The sequence below is a fragment of the Trichomycterus rosablanca genome, chromosome 24, assembly GCF_030014385.1.
Source record: "Trichomycterus rosablanca isolate fTriRos1 chromosome 24, fTriRos1.hap1, whole genome shotgun sequence".
Taxonomy (NCBI): Eukaryota; Metazoa; Chordata; class Actinopteri; order Siluriformes; family Trichomycteridae; genus Trichomycterus; species Trichomycterus rosablanca.
The window spans coordinates 17,310,583-17,334,942 of record NC_086011.1 but is presented as its reverse complement, the minus strand read 5'-3'; the positions used below and the strand labels follow the sequence as shown (position 1 = coordinate 17,334,942).

The window sequence follows — 24,360 nt, the reverse complement described above, 5'->3', positions numbered from 1 at the left end:
CCACAGTCCAAAGATGTGCAAGTGAGGTGAACTGGAGATACTAAATTGTCCATGACTGTGTTCGATATAAACTTGTGAACTGATGAATCTTGTGTAATGAGTAACTACCGTTCCTGTCATGAATGTAACCAAAGTGTAAAAACATGACGTTAAAATCCTAATAAACAAACAAACCTACTCATCACCTCACTCACGTACTTACTCACTCATTTACCCACTCATCAGCTCACTCACTCACTCAGATGACCCTGGTCTGGACAGGAACAGAACAACGTGCTCTGAAACTGTCTCACAGACTCAAAAAACGTTATAAAGACCAGAACCACGTGGGTCTGAGTGTCAAACAAGAAAAACTCTGATTTCCAGACCACCATGAACCTAAACATTTGATACGATTCTCTTAACCGAAATCTCCAGACCTCCTGCTGTGTGATAAATGGATCATCTGTGAGTACAGAGTGTTCGGCTGAACTTTCTGTCACATAGACTGAAAGAATCACTTTCATCTTCAGGAAGGAGATCAGAACGGTGCCTGTTCTAAACACAACTCCAACCTGTCAGCTAATCTGACCTCGTCACACTTTACTGTCCCCGAGGTAGGACCGGGCCATGTTTGATTTGGGACATGTGATACTAGTTAAAACTTCAAGCTCGAACCTTCAGCTACGTTATTAACGAGGAAATAACAAAGCTGAGCAGGAGGAAAACTCTGGCTCCATCCCTCACATCAAAGCCGTCTCATATTACTGCAGTGTCAGAGCTTATTAGAAACATGTTTCATCGGTTCATGCTGCTTCTAGTACAAAGAAACCAGAAAATTAAACTCAAATAAAGAAAATCAACACAGCTGCAGGAAAAGTGTGAAAACCCTAATTACATATTTATTTATTATTCATAATAAATGTTATCCTAAAATGTGAGTGAATTGAGGATTGTAGGAAAGTTCTGTTCAATAAAAAGTCACAAAGCCTGACTGATCAAAATATCTGATTATATGAACCATAAACAGACTTTTAGAGATGCATGAAGTCCTAAAAGGTGCATAAAGTCCTAAAGGGTAAAAAAGAATCCATAACAAGACAAACTGTCTGTACATGTGTACACTGTTGCTTCTCTCCCTATAGAAGAAAGCATTTAGTGAAGATCACACCAGCACAAGGTGCATAAAACCATAGCGCATAATTCATTCACTGTCTGATTTACCACTGTTTTATCCTGGTCAGGTTCACGGTGGGTGCAGTTCAGTGAGCGAACACCCTGAACAGGTCACCACACATACACAATTTTGTATCTCTTTGTATAATAACGATAATGCATAATAATGATGATAATAATAATGATGATAATAATAATAATAATAATAATAATTATACTTCTACTATCATTATTATTGAGGTTGATTTTATTAATAAATTAATTTGTTTTTAATGTACCTTTATTATTATACTATTGTCATTATTATGCTCCAATAATAATAATAATAATAATAATAATGTTGATGGTGATGATGATGATAATAATAATAATACTATTATTATTGGTGTTGTTTTTATTTATTTATTAAGATATTTTAATGTACTGGTACCATAAATTGTAGGCGTTAAGACCCTGTGGTTGGATTGGAATAATAATAATAATAATAATGATGATAATAATAATAATAATAATAATAATAATAATAATAATAATAATAATAATAATAATAATAATAATTATTATTATTATTATTATTATTATTATACTACCATTATTATTGATGTAGGGCCAGTGATAGCTCAGTGGTTAAGGTACTGGACTAGTAAACAGAGGTTGCCGGTTCAAGCCCTGCCATCACAAAGTTGCCACTGTTGGGTCCTTGAGCAAGGCCCTTAACCCTCAATTGCTCATCGTGTTCCGCTCATTGTGTAAGTCGCTTTGGATAAAAGTGTCTGCTGAAAATGTAAATGTAAATGTAATGTTGCTTTTATTTATTTATTTATTTAATGTATTGATACCGTAAACTGTCAGCGTTACGACCCTGTGGTTACATTGGAATAAAAATAATAATAATAATAATAATAACAATTGTGATGATAATAATAATAATACAAATAAATAATAATATAATAATAATACCATCAATATTTATCTTATTTTTAATGTACTGGTACTGTAAATCGTTGGCGTTATGACCCTGTGGTTAGATTGGAATAATAATAATAATAACAATTGTGATGATAATAATAATAATACAAATAAATAATAATAATAATAATTGTGATAATAATAATAATAATAATAATAATAATTGTGATCATAATAATTATAATAATGATAATTGTGACAGTAATAATAATAATAATAATTATTATTATTATTATAATAAAAATAATAATAGTAGTTATACTATTATTATTATTGGTCTTGTTTTTATTTATTTATATATATTTTTAATGTACTGGTATTGTTAACCGTCGGCGTTTTGACCCTGTGGTCGGATCGGAGCGCTTCAGGGTTTCCCCGTCAGAACTCCGCTGGGGAGGCAGTGCGCATGCGCGGAGTTCCCTCCAGCTGTATTGTACATGCGCTCATTACGGAGGGACGAGGCGCAGGACGCAGCGCTCGCGCTAACGTTATTACTCACATTAAATATCACAAACACGTTAAATTCGGTTAACGGAGCTACGGGACGCGATAACGAGCCTCGGTTCGGCTTATCGGACGGATAAATGAAGGATTAGGAAGTTTGTGATAGTGAAACAACAACACGAAGAGAAGAAGAGTGGAATTAATAGGAAGAAGTTTGCGCGTGAGGCGTTCGGGGGAAATGACACTCACGAGGAATAACGCGCGCGCGCTCAACCGAACCGGATAATCTGCACGATGTCCTGATGCTTTAAAAGTGGAGTTTAATGTTCGGAAGGGCGGAGGAGAAACTTCTCAGAGTGTCCTGAAAGAACCGGGTCGGTAGGTTTGGGTTTGGCGGTGATCGCTGCTGCTGCTGCTGCTGCTGATTTAGGACTCGGTTGGTCGGTCGGTTGTGCGGGACGGTGTGTGCACGAGCGCGCCCGGTGCTCTCGAGATGTCCAGGCTGGTGCAGAAGCGGAATCACTGGAGCGCGGCGGTGCGGGAGCGCGCGGTGCCTCGGGCTGCGCGCGGGGAGCTCCTGGTGCGGCTGCAGGGAGGAGCGGAGCGCGGACAGTTCGTGTTCGTGGAGCGCGTGGAGAATGATACCGTGGGTGAGGGGGAGCTCGTGCTGGAGGTGGAGGCGGTATCGGTATCGGGATTACCGCTCTATGATGTGCTGAATATCGTCAACAACTGCTCAGGACCGGTCCGACTTAAAACCGTCCCGCAAGGTAAGAGCGACATGTCTTTCTATTTTGATTTTGGAGTGTGCCTGTGGGGATTTGTGCTCATCCAGTAAAATCTGTCTGGGAAGCTTTTTCACTCCATGCCCACCAGTTGGACCAGTTCCAGTTTGGACACTCTCAGCTATGTGGCCAAAAGAATGTAGACACCTCTAGAACATGAGCATTTAAACATTGTAGCTATAACAGCCTCCACTCTTTGGAAGGCTTTCAAGATTTTGGAGTGTGCCTGTGAGAATTTGTGCCCATTCGGTTAAACAAAATAAAATCTGTCTGGGAAGCTTTTTCACTCCATGCACACCAGTTGGGCCAGTTCCAGTTTGGACACTCTCAGCTATATGGCCAAAAGTATGTAGACACCTCAAAACCAAGGGCTTTCCACAAGATTTTGGAGTGTGCTTGTGAGAACCTGTGCCCATTCAGTTGGACCAGTTCCAGTTTGGACACTCTCAGCTATATGGCCAAAGGAATGTAGACACATCTAGAACATGAGCATTTAAATGGTGTTTCCATTTTTCCATTGTAGCTATAACAGCCTCCACTCTTTGGAAGGCTTTCAAGATTTTGGAGTGTGCCAGCAAACCCATTACAAAATCCCAACAAATCCAGCTGTGATGTCAATGTCCACCACTAGACCACTGCGACTAATCCAGAATGCAGCCACACGTGCGGCCTGGTTTTCACGCTGTCCAGGGGTGGCCACGTTACCCCACTGCTGTCCATATTAAATTCAGAACCACGATGCCTCACTACAAAGCCAAAATGCACTACTCTTTTTGTACCTCCTACCTTTCGAGCCACAAGTCTGGCTTAAAAGTCTCGATTCACCCAAGGAAGACGAGCATCCACCTATAGCTTGTGGAATTAAAAAAGTAAACAATAAGTTGGTGAAAAGCTTTACCTGGATTTTAAGGGTTGAGCCCTGCTACTGTACTTGGATATCAGTATTTACCCTTATTTAAAGTTCTGGTAATGGAATCTGATAAAAAATCTGATGAAAGGACCTTGATCTTGACTCTTGTTTTGTGCTGAATATTCTAGCACGACCTGCAGTGCTGATAATTCATGCTGATATAAATTTTATCGATTTCACTTCACGACTCGCTTCTCATTTGCTGAGCATTTTCATTTTGGGGGAGTCAGCTGGCGGACGTGATTCATAGTGCGGCTGTATAGAAACGGCACTTTACTGTACAGCACGGGGTACGGGACGGACCTGTTACTGCGGGTTCTTTCGTGTGCTCCGGACCTTGAGCTTTATTTGTTTTGGGACTCGTTATCCACGTGGTGGGGCATCATATAATATCCTGCTCATGATTTATGTCTTGATGCAACATGCTAGAGAATCTCAAGGGATTAGTTCTGGGGCTTTTGATGCCTCTGCTGAAGCAACATAAAGCATAATTCTGGGATTCTTAATACCCCATAATATCAGGCTGCATCTTGTGGAGTCCCACAAGGCTCAAGCTTGAGGCTCTTGATGTTCCTGTTGTCCCTGTCGAAGTAACGTGAGTCCCACAAGGCTTGGTTTAATCCTGTGGTCCAAGTGTGCAGTATCTTGTGAGCACAGAGCTCAGTTATCTCTGTTGTGGAGTCCTGCAAGGCTCAATGTTGGACTCTTTATGCTTCTGTTGAATCTTTATGAAGTCTTTAAGTCTCATGATGTCTCAGAGATTTACAAAGCTCAATGCTTGGACCCACTTGGGACTCAGAATCCCACAAAGCTACGTTTTGGACCCCTTTTATTGTTTAATCAATCTCCAGTCCTTAAAAGCTCTTAAAATGTTCCTGTTTTACGTTAGCCCGGATAAAAGCATTTCTTAAGTCGTTTTGAATTTATTCTGCTCGACACTGAGATTAGCTTCGAGTTCTTGGCCATTGAAATGGATCCCATATCAGCGTTCCTAATCTGGAGACCGTAGATATGAAGATTTTTGCTGCATCCCGGTCTCCAAGTTTGCCATGGGGCTGAATTAGTGAAGATATACTGGAGTCTGGAATGCACGTGGGGGTTTATTTAATGTGGCTGGTTTCTCTGTTTACTCTGGGATCAGGCTAATCCCGCTTGAGCCGGTGCACATAGCAGCGAGAAGTGGCATCAGGGGAGGGGAGGGGAGGGAAGGGAAGGGGCGGGGGTCACGGTAAACGTCTGAACTGGGTTAGCTTGGCTTGCTTAGTAACTGGTAACTGGCAACTGGCTGGTAATGACACGCGCGCAGGCGGTCTGGTGAGCGTTAGCATGAGTGGAACATGACGCAGTGAAACTGAGACGATAAACGTAGCCGGGGGTGGTTTTATAATTTACTTCCAGTGTGCAGGAGCAGATGGAAATGCTTGGTGGTTACTGGAGGTGCTCGTGTGTTGTTTTTTTTGTGGGTTTGCTCGTGCCCGGTTGATTTACAGTGAGACTGAGGGCACAGAGTTTAGACATTTAGACAGAAGGTCTCTGTAGGACAATCACAAGTTTAATTCTTTTCTTCTCTGACATAAACTAAAGCACTTTTTAGTTTTTATTGCTGTAGCTGTAGGGCAGATGTAGCCTAGTGGTTAAGATACTGGTCCAATAATCAAAAGGTTGCTGGTTTAAGCCCCTTTACTGCAAGGTTGCCAGTGTTGGGCCCTTGAGCAAGGCCCTTAACTTTCAATTGCTTAGATTGTGTACTGTCACTGTACTGTAAGTCGATTTGAATAAAACGCATCTGCTGAATACCAAAAAAGTAAATGTAAATAGCTTAGAAAACAGACAGTTGTAAAAATCTCCATCTTATTAAAATACTATATTATATATTATATTAAAAGTATGTATTTATTTAATATTTAATAACTTTATTTTGGCCCTGTCTCATACCACATACAACTGTACTAAATATAGTCAAATTAGCTAAGTACCAAACTAGATCAGGCACAGACTTTTAGCTTTAGCAACATAGCATTCTGGCTACCTAAAGTTATGTTTTTAAATTATAAATAGTTTATAAAATAGAAGCCAAACGTTTTAGAGTATATTGTAAGGACTATGATATAATGCATATATCATATATATGTTTTAATTAGTAGTAAAATGCCTTAAAACTTGCCACCATTAACGTTAGCATAGCATTAGCAGTTAGCACCGAATTTGCACGATTAAATTCACACTAATTTCACCAGTGCTTGAGATTATATAATTAATGATGTAATTATACACGAATAACTGAAGTATTATAGCATAAAGCATTATAATGATATAACAAAGCAGGGCAGTTATTTTATTGTAATTTATTTGAACAGGGACTTGGCAACCAGACTGAACTGGCATCATTTGTACTAATTAATTAATCTACTAATTAATTATCTTGTATCCTGTATGTTAAACCTTTTAAAATACATATTTTTAAATATTGCTATATTGTTATTATTGTATTGTATTATATTTCATTTAAATACATCATGTATTGTTTTATGTAGAAATTTGGGTTGCCAGGTGTTGAGTTTATACACCTGCTGGTTCAGGATTGAAAGAGACGGAAGCATCCGAGAGCTAGAGAGTTCACGTTCCATCACAGAAATGTACAATTTAATTCATGTAAGTCAGTTTGGTCAAAAGAAATGCCAGCTTTGCCCTCTGTGCCCGTAACTGCTTAAAATTTCTCCTTCTGTTAACAATGACGACAGAATCCAAGCACACACACATTAAAAATGACCAGAGTCTGGACTGCACTGACCTAAAGAGAAAGCCCGTCATGTGCTCGTTACGTTAACGGCTAATGTTATTTATTCTCCTGTGGATGGGAGGAATGTGACCTGTAGCTTAGCACGTGGTCAGACAGGGACATATTGGAACAAGCTGATTGGTAAAGGCGTGAAAGGTCTGACCCCCGTGAATTACCTCTAATTAGCTTCCCGCTGCTGCTTTTACTGAGCGAGACCCCACAATGGTCATTCCAGAGCTGCCCGTTTTACGTAGTCCATGGTTCAGTCTGTAATATTTAGCATATTTAATGTAAATTCATAACATGAATGTCTATACACGACTGATTTGTTTTATACTAATTAATAAATACACAGGGACTGTGCTAGCCTAGTGAGTAGAGCTTTGGTTTATCGGTCGAAAGGTTGAGAGTTTAAATCCCAGCTCTGTCATGCAGCCATTGATGGGCCCTTGAGCAAGGCCCGTAATCCTCTCGACTCCAGTGTACTTTACATGCATATATGATAAAGGCGTTCTATTCTACTATACGGTCAAAAGTATTTGGGCACCTGACCATGAGCTTGTTGGACGTCCCATTTCAAAAACAAATGGTATTAAAATAGAGTGATCTTTTCAAAAGACTTCAAAGTATGTCTGTGGGAATTTGTGCCCATTCAAGCTGGGCACCGGTGTTTAAGTTCATCCCAGAGCTGTTCAGTAAGGCTGAGGTCATGTATTTTAAGCTGGAACAGAAAAGGGCCTTCCCTAAACTGCTTCAGCTTGTTCACTTTGATTCTTTCCTATAAGCATGTCATTGCTGCTGTATTTAGCCTTCTGCTCCAACTGAGCACGTGCAGAAGTGAGGTTTGAGATGAAGGGCAGCGCTCGATGCTATTCTGAATTCTCTCATGTGGTCTCGTAACTTTGTGCCGGATTAAATACAGGCGGAGATCAGAAAGCGCACACACACACACACACACACACACACACACACACACACACACACACACACTTTATAAAGAAGTATTGCTGAGCTAAAAAAAACTTATTTTATTGTCTCTTTCTCTAGGAGGTTTTCATTCAGAGCTTTTCCCCCTGTTGAATGGTATAATGCTGGAGTTTCTACCCTCCCTGACAAAACGTCAGGAGCAGATGAAAGCTCAGAGCAGTAAGAGGAAGAATCCATGACGAATTAATTCTTTCTATCTGTCGCAGGGAGACCTAGCGTGTACTTTGAAGTTTTTCGTGAGGATTTATGCAGTAATTATGAAAGGTTCCCTTTCTGACCCCGACACTTTAGTACTCAGATGTTATTAATGTCACGGTGTTAATATTTATGTTAGTTTTACGTTTCTGCCTTTTTTTATTGAATTAATCCTAAAACGTTGTTAACATGAAACTCCTGTCTGTCTGTCTATCTGTCTGTATTTAATTTTTTTTTTTAAATTTTTTTTTTGGCATTTAGCAGAAGCTTTTATCCAAAGCGACTTACAGTAGTGTGGCAGCATACTGTCTAACCAATTGAGGGTTAAGGGCCTTGCTCAAGGACCCAACAGTGACAACCTGGCAGTGGTGGGGCTTGAACCAGCAACCTTTTGATTACTGGTCCAATACCTTGACCACTAGGCTACAACTGCCCTGTCTGTATGTATGTATGTATGTATGTATGTCTGTCTGTCTGTCTATCTAATCTGTCTGTCTGTCTATCTAATCTGTCTGTCTGTCTATCTGTCTGTCTGTCTAATCTATCTATCTATCTATCTATCTATCTATCTATCTATCTATCTATCTATCTATCTATCTATCTATCTATCTCCAAATCTAATCCTGCATAGAAACAACTGTCTGTAAATGTCATTGTTTGAGAAATAAGTGCTGTTGGCTGAGAAGTGAAGAGTCAGTAACGTGGAATCATTTATAAGTGTATAACATTAATAATAGACATTATGCCGAGTCTAATTCTCCACTTTCAGACGTCTTCAGATGTAAATCTTTCCAGACTGGTTGTGTATTGGATTATTGTTTTGTTCTGTTACATCAGAAGAAAAATGCAAATTGCTGAGTAATACTGGTGAAGGCAACCTGCTATTTACATGAGTTTTGAATGTAAAGGGGTATAAGAGGTGAAATTCTAAACAACAACAACAACAAATCATTCTCTCTGCTCTTTCTCGTGGCACCTGTTAGTGTAAGGACTCCAGGAAGGCTGGAGAATGTCCCTGAAACGTGTTTATCCAGCCCGTCATCTGAACTGGTTGGAATCCGGTTCTGCTGGTTAATGTTACTGAGACTTTATCTGCTCACCTGTCACGGCCCACACTGTTGTTCATCTAAAACCAGCGCTGGCTTTTATCTGTTTCTCTTTGGGTCTCTCTGTTCTGTGTGTCTGATCTCATTTCACGCACTTTCTCTACCGGAACGTAATAAAGAGCGTAAATGATGTGAATACTTAATACATAAACACTTATTGGACAAAGTGGATAGTTCGGCGAGCAAATGTGCCCGGACCATGTTTGCCCAACTCTGTGTTGTGCTTGCCCAGTAAAAAATGATTAACTTCATGCTCAGTGTTTAGGACTTTGGACTCTCAATAGCGAGGTTAGGTGTTGAAATACTGGCTCCGCCAGGCTACCAATGTTTGGTCAGTGAACGACACCCTTAACCCCTTCCTCTCCATGGACATATGGCTGATCCTGACCTCAAGTTCTTACCTGCTGAAATCTGCAATATAACATTTATACATGTATATGTACTGTATATCTAACAACCAAGACTGTTGTATAAAAAGATATAGACTTATTATTTATTTATTTATTTATTAGGATTTTAATGTCAGGACAGGTAGTTACTGGTTACACAAGAGTCATCAGTTCAAGTTTAATATCAAACACAGTCATGGACAATTTTGTGTCTCCGGTTCACCTCATTTGCACGACTTGGTACTGTGGGAGGAAACCGGAGCTCCCGGAGGAAACCCACACAGACACAGGGAGAACATGCAAACTCCACACAGAACGGACCCGGACTGCTTCAGCTGGGAATCGAAACCAGGACCTTCTTGCTGTGAGGCGACAGTGCTTAAGTGTTTATTTTTCTAATGTGCAAAACAAAATGTGGAATTTGATCTCGGCTGTTCAACCCTTTCTGTAGGATCTTATTTAAAAATAAAAAGCAGAAATACGCCTGACGTTATGAGAGGTTATACAACACTTCAAATGATCTATAGGAGCAAATAAAAGTGTGTAAAACTAGACGCGTTTACAAATAATACACAGTTTAAATTCCCTGACCAATAATATTAGTCAAATATAACGACAGTGTGGTTTTATTTTGGTGTTACAGTCCGATATCTGACACTCCTGCTGGTGCGACCTGTCAGACTGGTTAGAGAGAAACTGACTCTGTCTCGCAACACAAAACACACGAACACACAAACACACGAACACATGACGCCATTTCACCTGTTTACTCTTACAGAACGGGGGAAGGAACGCTGTGTTACTAGTGATACGCCTTCCTGCTTGAACCGGCTGGTTGCTTTACTGCGTAAACACTCACTGTTTTTGTTGCCAGGGCTCGAAATCAGGATACAGTACATTTTAATACAGTAAAGAACTGTAAGAAAACACAGCATGAGCTGAATGCTAATGGCTAATGCTAATGTAAACAAAGAATGCAAACTTTTAAACTCATTTTATGCTTAGTGCTGTGCTAATCACTGAACTGAATGAAATCACGTCAAGGAAACGGGTGAAAATTACAGGACCTAGGACTCATGAGCGAGGGGAATGCTATGCTAGGCCCATGTCTAGTAGAACATCTTACACCCAGCACCCAGATGGTTATTATTATTATTATTATTATTATTATTATGGACACTGTGGCATGGTGGGTGGCGTTGCAGCAAGAGGGTCCTGGGTTTGACTCCCTGGTGACTACCTGTCCTGTCATGAATGGAACCAAAGTGTAAAACATGTATCTTGCCACTGGCTCCTGTTTGTGCCTCATGCGTCGTGGAGTGTATTGGGAATGGAAAGTTTACGTGTGTGTGTGTGGGGGGGTGGTGCTTCCTTTTTCCTGCTGTTGAGTTGTATGTATAAATGGGGCTGAATGAGGTCATCACGTTACAGGTGGAGTCGGAGCGGACGCTAGTAGATATTCTGGCTATATTTCATTTTTTCCCCTGACTGGTGTGTGTTCCAGTCTCTCTGTGGGGAAAACCTCTCCGTACGTGAATGTGTTCGAGCGTGTGGATTAATTTGTTATCGTCTGTGCTCGGTTCTCTTCACTGTCAGTACAAATCAGTCCCAGTGGGCATTATCTGTCCACCATTAACCCCGTACGGCTCCTGATGTTACAGCCGCGGTGTTTTCCCTCCCAAGAAGGAAGCGGGTACGTCTAAATCTCATGTCGGCCTCTGTCAGCTTAGTCATGACCGGATCATTAAATCTAACATAATGTGGTGAGATGGGGTTCGTATGTTACGGCCCCAGGTTTGCGAGGGAGTCAGTGAGGTTTAGCATCCCAGTGCATGATGGGAACCATGTGATGTCGGGGAAATGTGGTGTTAATTAGGTCATGCATTATGCTAATTGGAAATCAGTGGTGTTAGCAGCTGTAGTTCTTGTTATTAGCACTCTGGGATTGACGTCTTAAGCTGGTCATGACTTATTAGCACTTTGTAAAACTCAGTGATGGAGGAGCAGCTCGCTGTGTTGTTGTTTACTCGAACTCCTTTTTTAAATGTACAAATGAAAGTTTTACTCCGCTGTATGAAAACAGCAGGAGATATAAACGAAATTGCTATTTTTGTTTTGTTTTATGCATTTTCTCCCGAATTTTAGCGCATCTAATTACCCAGTGCATTACGCTTTCTCTCTACTGATGCCAATCCCCGTCCTGATTGAGGAGAGCGAGACTGACATGCTCCCCTTCCGACACGTGTGCAGTACCGACTGCATCTTTTCACTTGCATGAGGCGAGGCAGAATGAGGTGTAGCGTACTTTCTAATGCAACAGTGACTACTAGTGTCTGGCTGAGGCGTTGTCTCGAGCGGCTGAAGAGTACAGTAAGAGAAGTGTGATCTGCTATAGATAGTGCAGATAGTGCGCAAGGAATTTCGGAATATGTAAATTAGGATGGAAAAAGGGGGAAATTAATGAAACCAGTTTAAAAATGAGCTAAACTATATGACATCTTCTTGTCTGTGTCCCATGCTATATGTCACTGAAATAAATGTAATATATTAAATATATGTTAAATATATATCTGACTGATTGGGGTGGGATAAACCCCTCCATTTACATGTTTACACCTCCCTAAATAAAGCAAGTCCCATCCACACAGCGCTGTAGCTGCCGCTAGCCTAGAACATTCTTTAAAAAGACTCCAGCTTGTGATAAAAGTGATGAGATTGGAGCCGCTCGGCTTTGCCAGATGCTGAGTGGAATTCTTTCTGTCGCATTATGAAATCACTTCATTGCAGTCGTTTTGTCTCTTTAGATTTCATGCCTCTTAAATTATCCACATTCTTTTCATGTGAGTTTGGTTAGGCTGCGACTTTAGGCTGAATTATTCTTAATATCAATTAGTAATATTAATATTCATTTCTATCTTTGCATTCCCCTTTTTTCCCCCCAACTTTAATATATAATATAATATTTCCTAATGAAAACTTCCTCCATCGCTGTAGACCTGCCAGAGACGGAGTCTTGCAGAGAGCAGCACCGCGTACGGATTGACGCACAAATATCCGCAAATCATGAAGACTCGACCTTTTCCCTCCGGCCAACTGTGTTGTGTTAATTCAGGATCTCGAGAGCTTAGGAGGACAGTTGTAGCCTAGCGGTTAAGGTACTGGACTAGTAATCCAAAGGTCGCTGGTTCAAGCCTCACTACTGTCTGGTTGCCATGAGTGGATCAGACACAGCAGCGCTCCTGGAGTTTTTAAACACCTCACTGTCCCTGCTGGACTGAAAATAGTCCACCAACCAAACATATCCAGCCGACAGCGCCCCGTGGGCAGCGTCCTGTGACCACTGATGAAGATCTAGAAGATGAGCGACTCAAACAGCAGCGATAGATGAGTGATCGTCTCTGACTTTACATCTACATGGTGGACCGACTAGGTAGGAGTGTCTAATAGAGTGGACAGTGAGTGGACACGGTATTTAAAAACTCCAGCAGCGCTGCTGTGTCTGATCCACTCATACCAGCACAACACACACTAACACACCACCACCATGTCAGTGTCACTGCAGTGCTGAGAATGATCCACCACCTAAATAATACCTGCTCTGTGGGGGTCCTGACCATTGAAGAACAGCATGAAAGGGGGCTAACAAAGTATTCAGAGAAACAGCTGGACTACAGTCAGTAATTGTAGAACTACAAAGTGCTTCTATATGGTAAGTGGAGCACGTTAGACTGCTGTGCCACTCGAACTTAATTCAGGATGTACTGGATGTTTATTTTACAAAAGTCCAGGCAGCACCAGCTTAGTTTTAGCTGGAAATTGTCCTCCATTGTGGCTCAGTTAGGAAATTAGCGTTTGTTGATAATCTGTAATCTTAGTTCTGCATTTTATTTCAATCTCAGCTGCTCAAACGACCTTCTTCACTAACAGCATTGAAGAACAAACAATAAACTGGTTGTCTGTTATCAGTTATTTGGTTGATCATTAACGTCTCAACTGGAAAACAGACCTCAGAAAGTAAGTGTGTGTGTGTGTGTGTGTGTGTGTGTGTGTGTGTGTGTGTGTGTGTGTGTGTGTGTGTGTGTGTGTGTGTACTTTTGCACAGTAATGTTTGTGTAATCTAAATGAATTGGTGTTACATACGGGCCCTGCTTGCCGGTGACATGTTCACACACACACACACACACACACACACACTGACTGGAGGTACGTGAGTGTGTGTGAGAGGAAGAATGGAAGTCATGCTGATAAACCTGCTCTGCTGGAATGTGGTGAGATCAGGGGTTACTAAAGCGCTCGCTCGGTTTCTGCCTCGCCTCTGTCCACTTATCTCAGTTTCAGTCCACAGATTCACCTTATGCAAAGGTTCAGACGCCCCCCGGGTTACATTACAGTACAGTTAATACTGAAGTGTCATTGTTTGTGCCTGTGGACACCAGGTCACCAGTACTCTCAGATTTACAGGCCTCATCATCATCATCATCATCATCATCATTATTATTATTAAATTATAAATTATTTTGTTATTTATTGTTGCCATAATTTATTATAATTATTTATTATTATAATTATTTATTATTATTATTAATATTATTATTATTTCTTTCTTTAATGTTGCCATCATTTTATTAATATTATAATTATAATTGTTATTATTCTGTTATTTTGATTCTTTTTCTTATTATTAATAATATTATTATCATTTATTTTATTATTATTTTTATTTTTGCCATAATTGTATTATTATTAATATTATTATTATTTCTATTATTTTTTTATAATATTTCTATTATTTTTCTATTTTTTTTTCTTTATGTATTATTGCCATCGTTTTATTATTATTATTTTTATTATTGTAATCATTTTATATTTATTATTATTGTTATTACTATTATTATTAATGTTATTATTTTGATTCCTTTTCTTATTATCATTAATTTATATTATTATTATCAAGAAGAAGAAACTAAATCTTAAAATGTCCCCGTCTCGTGCTACACTTCATTCTTTTATAAAATTGGCCTCCGGTGCTGAATTGAGCCAGGAAACCAGGCCCGGTGGACTCAGGATGTTTTGGGTTGTTTTTTATGATTTGTTTGGAAGTTCCTTCCTTTAGCTGCACTCTGGTCTCTGATGATCCGTTTTAGAGTCTGTGAGGAACGTAGAATGAAATCAGAATCACAACGACCTGAAACTGAAACCTAATCATGATAATAAATAAAAAGAAAAAGTCTCAGTTTATAATCTGTACGGTCAGTGCTTGGTCTGTATGATACGGTCTGTAGTGTCCGTCTTTAATTCATCCTCACTGAAGAACCTCGGCTAATTTGTACTTTTTAAATTTTGAATCCATTTGCAGTTGGGTACAAAATAGCGCATTTATTTAATGGAGAAGTGATTTATACGTGGACGCCGGTGTGTCGCTTCAGACCACAGTGCTCTGAGGCTAATCAAATTCCTCATGGCCTTCTGTGCTGGTTTTTAATTAGATTGAAGCCCATGTCGCTGCCTTTTGATTAAATTGCCCAAACGAAGGCAGCTTATTAGTGGACATTTCTTACAAACCTGCTGAAAAGGAACAGTTTAGCGCCGATGCTATTGTGAATGTTGACTTTATTTCTTTCTGCTGTTAATATTTTGGTACTTTCTGAGTTCTGCTTCACAGTGACCAGTGTGCCTGTTAATGGTGTCGGTACATTTATGGTTTCACAGGCTCAGACAGGATTACGTGGCCTCACCAAAAGGCACCAAGCAAACCACTTATTGGACCTTTAATAGGTCCAGCGTATCGTCTAGGTAATTAAACTGGTCCTGCGCTGTGAGGTAATAAAGAAACGCCGAGTTTAACGTGACTGTTACGCTTCATTCTGCCGCTGATGAAGACTTATAAAGGTCAGCATGTTTTGTAACGCATCCCCAAACATTATAAATAAAATACTTTTTATTTAGTCTAAAAAATATATGGTGGTAGTATGACTTTGCTGCTATAACAGCCTCGCCTCCACTTTTCCTCCACTTGTACCCACTAATCTGACCAGTCTGATCTTCCTAAAGAAGCTTTCTGACCAGTCTGATCTATCTAAAGAAGTTTTCTGACCAGTCTGATCTGTCTGAAGAAGTTTTCTGACCAGTCTGATCTATCTAAAGAAGCTTTCTGACCAGTCTGATCATTTTTCTAGCCGTGGGAATCATTTGGGTCTTTATGTGGCGTTTCCTTCTTCATGCGTGAAGTTTAGAAGTCTGAATCCACTGTGTGATCGAATGCAGTCGTGTGTTTGAAGGAACCGTTTCTGGAAAACAGATGCCACGTGATGCCACAGGCTTTGCTCAGATGAACCCACATGAACGCTTTGTTTACTGACAATTTACTCGACAATTTACTCGACAATTTACTCGACTGAAATCCTCCAGATCATCCGTCTCACCTCGTGATGCATTTTTCTGGCTTCTTTGTGCCCTGGGCTGCAACGCTGGAGTCTGATAAACTTCCCATGACGACTGAACGAGTCAGCTTGTTCTAGACGTTATCGCTCCCTCGTTATTCAGTCAGAATTCAGGCACCTCAGTAGGAACATCTAAGAATTTAGACATGCCCTCTTCTCGGGAGTGTAGGATGACGTAAAATGCATCTGTGTAAAGAGATCACGAGGTTTTCAGATCAATTTAAAGGAGAATTTAATTGAAAGATCATAGTTTTTCCTCTGGAAATCACTTCCAGACTGGAATACACGCCCATAACAATGCCTCTGTTTGCATCTGCCCATTAGACTGGGTGGTCCTGCTTCATTATGACGTCGGTCCTTCAGACCAGGCCAAGAATCTGACTCACCCCAGGCATTGTGCATAGTTTCTACACTGAGCTGTTTCCACACACACTTGCTTATGGTCGTTTCAGTTAATTTCAGGGTTTATTTAACAATTTAAATCCCAGATCTTGAACTTATTACACAAGTGTGTCGCAGACTTCTGACACTGGGTCATACCAAGTACCAAGTGGACAGAAGCTGTTAAAGGATGATGTACTATGAATGACCAATGCATGAAGGTTGTTTCAACATTGAGCCAGTTGTGATGCGTGATGTTTAGGGTACGTTAAGGTTCGTCTTGGATTTCTAAACCGGTAGCTCTTCCCGTAAAGGCTGTTTTGACTTTGTAATGCAAGGTACAATGTAAACATTTTCCAATAAATGGAAAACGTGCTTCGGAAACTGGAAAAACAAGAAAGCACCGGGACTCACTTGACTGCAGACAGCTCTACTGTAATATCTTTAACCAGACATGGAGAAGTCAAAGTTATTTTACAATAGACATCATCTCAAAGAAACGTTACAGAATCCAGGAACGACAGACCAAAAACCTCCTGGTGAGCAAGCCTAGGGCGACAGTGGCAAGAAAAACAACATTAAAATGAAAATGAAAGGAACCTTGAGAGGAACAAGACTCAGCAGAGACCTCCTTCTTCCTCAGTAATTTGAATGAATTAGACTTAATTAACCTTAGACGCAAATCATACACACACACAATTAAATTGAACTAAAAGTTGTAATTAGCAAAGAAATAATAATTGGAGTTTGTAATAATGTCTGGAGTGAGTTTTGGACATTTTTGGTGCAAACATGCCAGAACTTGATGGATTTCATTTGTTTTTCTTGTAAAATAATACAGAATTCATCAATTCATAAAAAATTTAACATACGGTTTACTATGGAAACTTAATGTTTGGGACACTGTGAAGCGTCTTATCTACTGGCTTAAAAGCAGCAACGTTGAAGCTTTACAGATGCCAAATTACATCTAAATACATATTAGTTATATAACCATTTTACAAATAACCATTCCTAATGGTTATGTGGAGAAACGTCATGAAGGGAGTCGATTACATGCCAGTCTCTCTTCTGCAGAGAAAAGCGACTTCTCTGAATTGCTTTGTCCTTACTGGTCCGATTACCCTAAAGAATGTGTCTGACCAAGCCACGAGCTTAACCGAGCATCTGAAGCTGGGTTTTTCGAATGCTGGGTCACAAGGCCAAAAAGTGGGTCGCAGAGAAAAATAATTATAATTAAATTAACCTGTATATCAACCCTGATCTAAAGAGCCCGTCCGGTCTTGTGTAGAGCCTGTCCGACCCCACAAAACGACCGTGCAAAGCGCCTATTTGACCACCTATCCAACCCCCTATGGAGCTTTCTACCCCTAAGGTGTTCTCCCCGTGTCTCCCCCAGTCCAAAGACATGCACATGAGGTGAATTGGAGATACAAAATTGTCCATAACTGTGATCGATATGACCTTGTGAACTGATAAATCTTGTGTAACGAGTAACTACCGTGTGTCTGTCACGAATGTAACCTAAGAGTGTAAAACATGACGTTAATAAACAAACAAACAAACAAACAAACAAATTCCACCCCCAAGGTGTCTAGCTTGTCACCTGAACCTATTTGAGCCCCAGAAGAGCTTGTCCTACCACACAGTAAGCACCCCTCCAGCCCACCCAAGTACCCATACGACCACCTGAATCTCTGACCCAGACATCTGAAGGCTTTGGATAAGATAGGGTACCTGCTTTAACACAATCTCTTCAGAATGACATATATGATAGGTGCTTCTGAGGAAGACCCTCCTCCTTTTCTTTAAAAATGTCTGAGCGCCATCGGAAGTGTTAGAAATCTTTTACTTCAGCTACGCTAATCAACACACGCGCACATCTGCTGGGTTGGAAGAGCTACAGCGCCGGCCTCATCAGCGTGCCAGATGCAGAACTGTTTCCAGTCAAGATGTGATGTAACTGAAACAGACCACACAGATTTAATTAGGTGGGAATTGAACCCAATTCACAATTCCCTGGTCTTGAAACAAGAAGAGAAAATGAAAAGCATGCAAAATATTTACAACTAAATCTTTCTGCAGAGCTGGACGTCGCGTTATCGGTCGAATGATGCAGCAAATGAGTAACGGGACATTTCGGTAATGCTACCGTAGCATTATTCAACCCCTTTGGTCTGTAGGACCTAGAGTTGGGTCACAACATGATAAACCCATCTATATATAAACTATATACAGTATATAAAGACCACCCAGAGATTCAAGTGCTCAAAGTGTTCAAGGTAACCATGAAAACCAAGGAGCTGCTCACAGAAGCTAAAAAGGGTCAATAGGTGTAAGAATCTGCCATGTTTGCATTTGAGAAGTGTCTATAAGGTGTCTGACAGGAGGCTCGTAATCCTGATTGGTCGCCAGTGGTGATTTTAGCGACGTGCTTGACATCCTTTGTTGCGAGACTCCATCACGACTGCTGGTAGAGATAAACGAACCGGACTGTAGAGTTCTGTGTGTAATTACACATGAATTAAGAGGTCGTTTAAAGGGTCGTTAAGGATTTTTCGAGCATAAGCGGCGCAGGAAGAATCTCTGACGTCTCTCGGCTGAAGAACCGCCGTGAGGCTTCGCTGTGATGCTTCATGTCATTTCATATCACGGTCAAGAGAGATTCATGTCTTCGCATCTTAATCTTTAATGCTGGGCGTCCATATTCAAACCTTTTAGGCTTTCAGGACTATTTTTAGGGCCACGTGTAGCAGTTCTGAAGACTCGAAGTTCTTTGTGTGGAGGTTCAGTGGTGACTGGAAATAAAATGTATTTGGTCCCCTTTGTGCACAACGGATTAGGCGTAATAATGGAAGTTTATAGATAACGGATTAGCATTAGGCTAACTGCATGTACTTAAATAAACTGGTTAAGCGGTGCAATTTTAGTATATAGATCAATAATCTGTAAACCATGTCACGTGACTATGTTGTCATTGCTTTGTGATGGTTGGCCGCCCAGATGGGTCAGCTTTCCCCAGTGCCCTCTGTCTCATGTTGCTTGGAGCAGGCTGGTCCTTGGCAACACAATCCACGTTGTGATGTCATAATCCCAGCTTATTCTTGGCCTTCTTCGTCGCCTGAGTCTCTGGATGTATTCCGCAGCTCTTTTCTGTTTTGGCCATCTCGTCCACTCGCTCAGTGGTGATCATCTTCCTCTAGGAGATTTTTAGCAGTTTTCTGATGCACTTGTTCTCTAAAATCCAAAATGTTTCCAGGCTTCACATGTAATGATGTCTTTTAGTCCATTTTTATAGATCTGGTAGGTCATGTAGTGCCAAAAACACTCAAATCGGTCTTTTCTGGGGTATTAAACAACTAGTTGAGCAATTCAAAACTGCTGACTGTAGGAAAACCGAACTTGTTTGCAACATTAGCCTTCTAGCTTACGTCTATAGCATTTAGAAGCGTCAAACTTCAGAATTAAACTTGTCTTCATTAATCAGCTGTATTAAATGTAGGGGAAAATACTTTGTACGTTTTTATTTAGGGCCAGACTATTTTTCGTGACCGGCCGGTGGAGGCCGGTGTTGTTTACGTGAGGATCACATGGCCCTGACTGGTTTTTGTTAGCGTTTCCTGCTGTCTATCTGGCTGGTATGTGATAAGACAGGGTGGCACGCTGGGAAACAACATTCCTCACTCTCCAGAGTGCACTCTCCTTCTGCTGAGCGTCTGTGTAATAGTGTCTGTTCGTCAAGGACGTGCAGCAGGATGGGCGGCGCGTCGGTCAGATAGCTCGCTGTTCCTTTCCTCTTTAAGCTCCTCTGATGAGTGAATCGGGTGGGTGCCAGTTTTTAGGCGTGTGACCTGAACATAATGAAGCAGGGTGGAGGAAACCTGCTTATGAAACATGTTTGTGTACTAGTGAAACCAGAACCATAGAGTGAAGTACCAGTGACCTGCCCATTTTCCTACAGATGTAAATGCCCTCGGTCTGCTGCAGGAACATGCAAAACACCCGACCGACGCTGACCGGAAGTGAACTGTTCCATTCCTTTTAACATTATACAACAGGTAGCTCCGAGCACGCGTTCTGATTGGTTAAAATATGTTCTAACCTCATCATTTCACCGAACCCTTTATTGCTGAGCAACACTAACAATCCTCTTAGTTCCAGCGAATCAGAATCAGGATCATAATTAATTGATGGACTGGAGGGTTTAACTCGTTAGTCGTTCAGTGTGTAGTTTGGTCAGACTGAAAAAGTCGTTAGCTCGTCGGTTACTGTTGGGCTTTCGAGTAAGGTCCTTAATTGCTTGGATTTGTGTACTTAAGCCGTTATTTGTTTTTATGTTGTTTTTCTTTGTAGCTCTTGATTTGTAGATTATTTCACTGTGTAGTTCAGACATTTTAGACAAATAGATAACGCACACTTTATTATTATTTTAATAGTTGTTATTATTATATTATTATTGTTATTATTAGTAGTAGTAATAGTAGTAGTGATATTGTAATAAATAATTAATTATTAATTTAATTATTATTGTTGTTATAAGTATTATTAGTAGTAGTACGTATCTTATTATTTTATTATTACTATTACTATTGTTGTTTTGTTGCAATTATTATTTTTAGTAACAGTAGGGATATTACTGTTATAAAAAAATTATTATTATTAATTATTTTATTGTGGTTGTTTTGTTGTTGTTATTAATAGTTTTAGCAGTAGTGATATTATTGCTATTAATAAAGTATTATTAATAATTTTATTATTGTTATTATTATTATTAGTGGTCATTGCAGAAGAGTTGATATTATTAATAATTATTTTATTATCATAATAATGGTAATGTTATTATTATTAATTTAATTGTTTTTATTGTTCATTACTATTATTATTTTTTTTCATTGATCATTTTTATTATTATGAAGTATTATGATGTAAATAGCTCATATATAGGACTTGTATTAATGCAGTAATTGGAAACATGAAGAAATAAGTCGACGCTGCCGGCGTTGACGTGCCGTTAGACTGTTGTCTGACTTGTCTGCTTGTACTGGAGTAAGAAATTGTTTTCTGTCAGTCGCTCTTGATAAGTAAATCGTCCACGGTCACAAAGTGCCGAGCTAATCGTGTCAAAGTGCCAAAAACACAAAGTGAAGGATGGCACCAGGGTCTGTGGAAACATGCTCGGCTTCTTCTTCATTTTCATTCTGGTGTATTAAGTTCTGACCTCGTTCCTGTAGTTCAGTGCTTTGGTTTAGCCGACTGTCAGGATTCAGAACTCGGCACTCATTTTTATGTCAGATTAAACTCGAACCCCCTCACAAGCTGCACAGAGAGCTCAGGAACTTTAGTCCTGTATGATTTATTACCCAAACACACATGCACACGCTCGGGATTGTGTCGCTCCTTGATGGTTTTGGGCGATCTGAGGAACTCGTATAAAAATACATTCTTTCTAGGTGTGTCTGGCAAGAGAAGTCCTGTAAGGCTACGCTCCTCATCCCAGTCCAAGCTAAACGACGGCGGAGAACCTCCGTGTGCCGCGGACTGTTTTCGTTGGACGCCGTTCCGGACGTTCTGGCCGTCGCACAGATTCGCACACATGGCTCGCATTATCACCGACACGATCGGTCAGCCTCGCGCGGGGATCACTAATGGACTCGATAATCCATGAAGCTGTTCTCACTGGTTCTGTCTCCAGCAGATCCAGCGCTGAGCTCGTGGAATTTTTCATGCACGACCTGTAATCAGTCTTTCTTAATGTTCATTATATTATATATTATCACAGCCTTAGATACTGCTATGGGAAAAATGTCCCAGTTATAGAACTGGTGCCATCACGATATAGCTAGACGGAAGTTTGTTGCTGAGATTGCTCATTCCAAAGCTTGCTTGACTGTGGACAGCATAACTCAAATGCTTATCTTGCATTGTATTCAGAACTAACAGGGGTAGAAGGGACAGAATTATAGTACTGTCTGTTACTCAAACCACTAGAGCACCACTGTAGGTATTCTAGAATCTCAGCTCTGCTACCGGTCAGCTGGGCGCCCTTAGCGGGCACAGTCGACAGTGCCTGCAGCAGACAAAACTGGCCACGAGTCTGCTGGGTGGGAAAAGATGCTCCAGTTATAGAACTGCTGCCATCACGCTAAAGCTTGATGGAAGTTTGTTGCCGAGATTGAAATGCAGGATCAGGAACGTCTTTGCATGGCAGCCTGTAAGCTCATTCCAAAGCTTGCTTGACTGTGGTCAGTGTTACCAATGTTGTGGTTTCTAGTAGTTCTTGGATTACATCTGATAATCTAGGCATCATAACTCAAATGCGTAGGTTTCCTTTCCGACCGATGTTACTCAAACCACTAGTGCACCACCGTTGGGATTCTGGACTCTTCGAGTTCGAATCTCAGCTCTGCTACCGGTCGGCTGGGCGCCCCTAGCAGGCACAATCAGCAGTGCAGACAGTGCAGCAGACTAAATCGACCACTAGTCTGCTGAGTGGGAAAAGAACTGGGGTCTTTGACGCTGCGTAAGGACCCTGGTTAGTAGCCGAGGTGCCTGTACAGAAATGGAGCAACGTGGCGATCAGCGCGCTCTGAATCCTCCAAATATACCTTCTCGGATGCTTCCCAAGCAGCAAAAGACTGGTTGGCTATGACTAAATTGAGAGAAAAAGGGAGAAGATGCATGAATAATAGATATTTAAGGTCTTGTCTGTATAATAAGGAGGATGAAGGCATTGTGGTTCCTGGTGTACCACGTCCAGGAGGGTAGATTGAGACGTGACGTGTCTTTGGAGGCCCTTTCGAAAGGTTTTAAGAGAGACGTACCAGATCTCTGACAGGCCGCTATAAAAACTACCTGGCCAGACGTCCTTTCTTCTCCCCACTTTCTTTTCTCCAGTGAGCTAGACCGCAGCTGTCACGCCGCTATAAAAACACCATTATTTTCCTCCTCCGAGCCGACTGCGTTTTACAGTCGTGTGACCGAGTGAACCTGGAATGGTAGCTGGTGATGGAGCGCCGGCGTCTCTGATGCTGATTCGATTCCAACTCGCTCAGTTCATGCACGTGGAGAGCAGCCAACCGGCTGAATCAGCTAACCGTCTGGGTTCATATACAAACCTTCAGAATTTTATATACGTCACTATTGAAAACACACCTTAAACAAAAACGATTCTGTTTCCGTTGCTCCTGTTACGCCGGACGCCCTTCCGGACACAACCCTCCCATTTCTATCCGGGCTTGGGACGGGCGCTGAGAGTGCACCGACAGATCCCGATGGTTAGGCTGTTTTACCCACCCCCCTCTCATTTTATTAAGATTTTAACGTCATGTTTTACACTGTGGTTACATTCATGACAGGACAGGTAGTCAAGCTTTTAATTTTAAACAGTCATGGACAATTTCATCTCCAGTTCACCTCACTTGCACGTCTTTGGACTGTCTGAGAAAACCGGAGCACCTGGAGGAAACCCACGCAAACACGGGGAGAACATGCAAACACCACACAGAAAGGACCCGGACCGTCTAACCTGGGAATCGAACCCAGGATCTTCTTGCTTTTGTTTCTTCCATCACTGAGGACTGGAGCATCTTGACCAGGATTTGTCATACTGACTAGAGTAGGTGGCGCTGTTGTCAGTAAAACCCATTAAACTACCAGTGTTGGCCAGTAGATGTTGGCTTAAAGAACCAAGTTTACTCATTAGTAGGGGTGTCCACATACTTCTAGCTATATAGTACATGCACTCACACAGACGTATGGTTGAGTATTTATAAACGTTAAACTCTTACGTTGTAGCCTAGTGGTTAAGGTACTGGGCAAGT

At 40.9% G+C, this 24,360-nt stretch overlaps 1 protein-coding gene across 7 annotated transcripts in view; it reads left to right on the top strand.

The window, feature by feature from the left end:
- The first annotated feature begins 2,528 nt into the window (after positions 1 to 2,528).
- The window catches only part of magi1b (membrane associated guanylate kinase, WW and PDZ domain containing 1b), a 99,724-nt gene continuing 77,892 nt past the window's right edge, over positions 2,529 to 24,360 (top strand). For 6 of the 7 annotated variants that reach the window (XM_062986915.1, XM_062986917.1, XM_062986912.1 and 3 more), the window contains exon 1: positions 2,548 to 3,338. In XM_062986915.1, the coding sequence (XP_062842985.1) occupies positions 3,062 to 3,338 (277 nt within the window). In that variant the 5' untranslated portion in view covers positions 2,548 to 3,061. Of the gene's footprint in view, positions 3,339 to 24,360 lie in introns of all 7 variants that reach the window. The other variant, XM_062986918.1, reaches the window with a different exon arrangement.